At 43.0% G+C, this 3084-nt stretch overlaps 1 protein-coding gene across 2 annotated transcripts in view; it reads left to right on the top strand.

The window, feature by feature from the left end:
- The window catches only part of MLKL (mixed lineage kinase domain like pseudokinase), a 31376-nt gene that overhangs the window by 5348 nt on the left and 22944 nt on the right, over positions 1 to 3084 (top strand). For both annotated transcript variants that reach the window (XM_019535614.1, XM_019535613.1), the window contains exon 3: positions 1795 to 1890. In XM_019535614.1, coding sequence (XP_019391159.1) covers positions 1795 to 1890 — 96 coding nt within the window. The remainder of the gene's footprint in view (positions 1 to 1794; positions 1891 to 3084) is intronic.

The raw sequence follows: 3084 nt of genomic DNA, 5'->3' as shown, positions 1-3084 counted from the left end.
GGGAGGGGACCTGAGGCTGCAGGGGCAGAAGTGGTATGCGGGAATGGGAAGGATGAATCAGGGCATCTTGACCCAACACCAAGTCAAAGCCAGAGGGGGGGAGGTGGCAGGGGGCAAGGTGCCCTTCTCACTGCCTGCCCCACCACCTCCATACTGCTTGCTCCCTACTGTCTGTCCCTCACTACCTTCCCCATTACCACCCCCACCACTTGCCCTACCATGTGCCCTCTACTGCCCCACTGTCTGCCCCACCCCCACCTGTCCAATTACTGCTCCCCTCATCACTTCTCCCCCTACCACCTGCAGTACTGGGGGAGGAAGAGGGGAGGATTTAAGATGATCCTCCAATAATTAGATTCAATACATAGAAAATGATAATAAATTTATCAATTTCCTTGTGTAGAATCTAATATTTGGGGGGTGTCTTACATTAGGGGTCATCTTGTATTCAGGTACAGTACACACACGGGTATTTCAGAAACTAATGACAGTTTCAAAATAAAACCATTGCATGTGCAATGGTCATGTACTGGACCACATCATTTCTCTACACAGTCATAAACAGAGATCCTTGGTTTTCTCTGATATAAAAATATCCCCAATTTTCTGATTAAAAAAAGTAATCCAAAATCCACATTTTTCATTATTAAAATGAAACACCAGTAATATAGATATATGTATAGTGGTGTTTCATTTTAATCATGGTAAAATGTGGATTTTGGGTTACTCTTTTAATCTGAAAAATGGGGATTTTTTTATGAGAGAAAGCCAGGATCCCCAGTCATAAATGACAGGTGCATTTAACAGTGCTGCCATCAGTGTTCTCTGCTTCTGTGTCATTTCTCTCTCACTGTACACACAATTGTTTTATTTAAAAATTGCTGTTACTTTCTGAAACACCTTCCTACACACATGCACACACACGCATACCTCAGAGCTGATGGAAGTGCTGACAGGAATAAGATCGTTTTTCTTTTTATTCCATTATCCTTGATGAGCTATGGAAGAAGGAACTGAAGTCTATCCCTTCTTAGGCATCAATGATTCTGATTAGGCACCTTTAAGGAGTTACGTACTTTAGAAAATCCTAAAACAAATGGATCAACTGCATTGCTTACTATGTTCCAATCAATTTCATTGAGTCAACTGGAGTGGGACAGATGGTGTTGAGAACCTACTCTTGACCTGCAGGCCTTTAAGTGTTGATGCTGATGTGCAAGAAGGAAAGATACCAGCTTAGACTTTCAGATCATGAGCTAGTGCAGGGAAGACAGATAGGAAACACAGTCTGTCAGGCTACTTGGGTGTCACTTTTCAGTGGAGAACTCTACTTTAAATACAGTAAAAGCTGTGTTAACCAGCATTTTAATAACCAGAATACTGTATTAACCAGAATTTCCAATATCTCCCAATACAAATCCTCACTTTAGCAACTGGAATCTTTGCCGAGTCTATCTGACATGCACGTGCACATCAAGTATGGCACTGTCTTCAGTATAACTCTCAGATAACCAGAATTTTTAGATTACTGGCACCCCCTTTACCCCACTCATGCCAAATAACAAAGCTTTTACTGCAGTCTTAAAAATTAAGGGAATACAAGGGCCAAACCATTAACTCTCTGGACTCCCACACTGCACAGCCCCAGTTCCAGGACACAGCCAGTCATTCCCCTAGTGTTTCAGATATTTGGAAGGGCTGTGTAAGGACGACAAGAAATCCCAGTGCTCACAGAGCTTCTCTCCAACCTGTTTAACTAATGAGCTTGACTTTCTGCTTCTCCCTTTTCCATAGGCAGCAAACAGACAAGAGATGCAGTGGATGATGTCCATAATAGTGTGAAAAATGTGGATGGCAAGGTGGAAGAACTTACCCAAATGGTGAAAATGTGTAAGTTACCATCATAACTTTTTCCCTGTGGAAGGATGTCCTGAAGGTGCTGACAATGCATATTCACCTTTGGGGCTAGTGAGTTCACCATAATGATTCTCAGATGAATGGTTGCTCTTACCAGTCTGATCACAAGTACCTGCACAGGCTACTTCAAACTCCGCCCTGTTCCCATTTTGCATGGCTTTACCTTGTTACCGTGTCAAGCCTGAAATCTGCCCAACCACTATCCACCTGGGGTTTCTCCTTTCCCCACAGGAGAAGCCTTCCCTAGTGGGGTTATCTTGGTGGGAAACAAATTAGCCAAAATCTAAACAAGTGGGTAGTGGAGGAATCCTTAAAGTCTAAATCTTTCCACTGTGTGAAAATTTCTCTTAGTTGCCTTACTATCTGCCCAGGCCAATTTAAAGAATTCCAATACTACATACATGCAGGCTGACAATTACTCAAGTTGATTTTAACAACCATTTTTGCAGTGACACATTAGTCCTCCTTCCCCTGCTTTACTTGAGGCAGGTTAGGGTGTTCTTGGTATTTTACGGCAATATGCCTTGTAGTTGTACAACAGGGTTGTTTGTGTAGTTCTAAGAATAGGATAAACCATATTTATATGGGATGGTTTGGATCCTGCCTTGTAAGATCTCCACCATTGGACAGGGGGTTGGGTGGGATGAAAGAGGTGGGAGAGAGGGACAGATAGACAGACAGAGACAGAGGAAGAAGAAGAAGAAAGAGAGAAGGAAGAGGAGGGAGGAAGATGGTGGTGGGGAGGGAGGGAGGGAGAACTTGTGATTTGATATTTTGTCTCCCATGGAGTTCTTTGGGCTCCCATGGATATTTTGTCTCCCATGATGCCCTGTCCCCTGGTCGCCATCTTGTGGCTGGAAATCCCACCCCCTAACCCCTGACCTTTGCCACTAGAAGTCGCTCACCTTGCCCCTGGAAGTACTCTTTTCAGCAAGAGGTTTTGCCATCTTGGAACCATAAAAATACCAAATTATAGTCTAAAAAGTGAAGATCTGAAACATTAATTAATTTGATTGTTAAAAATATTTTTGTCCTGGTTTACATGTGTTTGTGTTGTGTACATAGAGGTGATTGTATATAATAGCTAGAAATAAAGTCTTATTCTTGTACATTGTGGGGCGGTGGGTATAAGTTTGTGGGGGGCTGTGGGTGTGTGGGTATGCAGGG

The sequence above is a fragment of the Crocodylus porosus genome, unplaced genomic scaffold (genome assembly GCF_001723895.1).
Source record: "Crocodylus porosus isolate Cpor-Errol unplaced genomic scaffold, CroPor_comp1, whole genome shotgun sequence".
NCBI classification, from domain to species: Eukaryota; Metazoa; Chordata; order Crocodylia; family Crocodylidae; genus Crocodylus; species Crocodylus porosus.
Note: the sequence above shows the minus strand (reverse complement) of the source record. Positions and strands in the feature narration are given on the sequence as shown.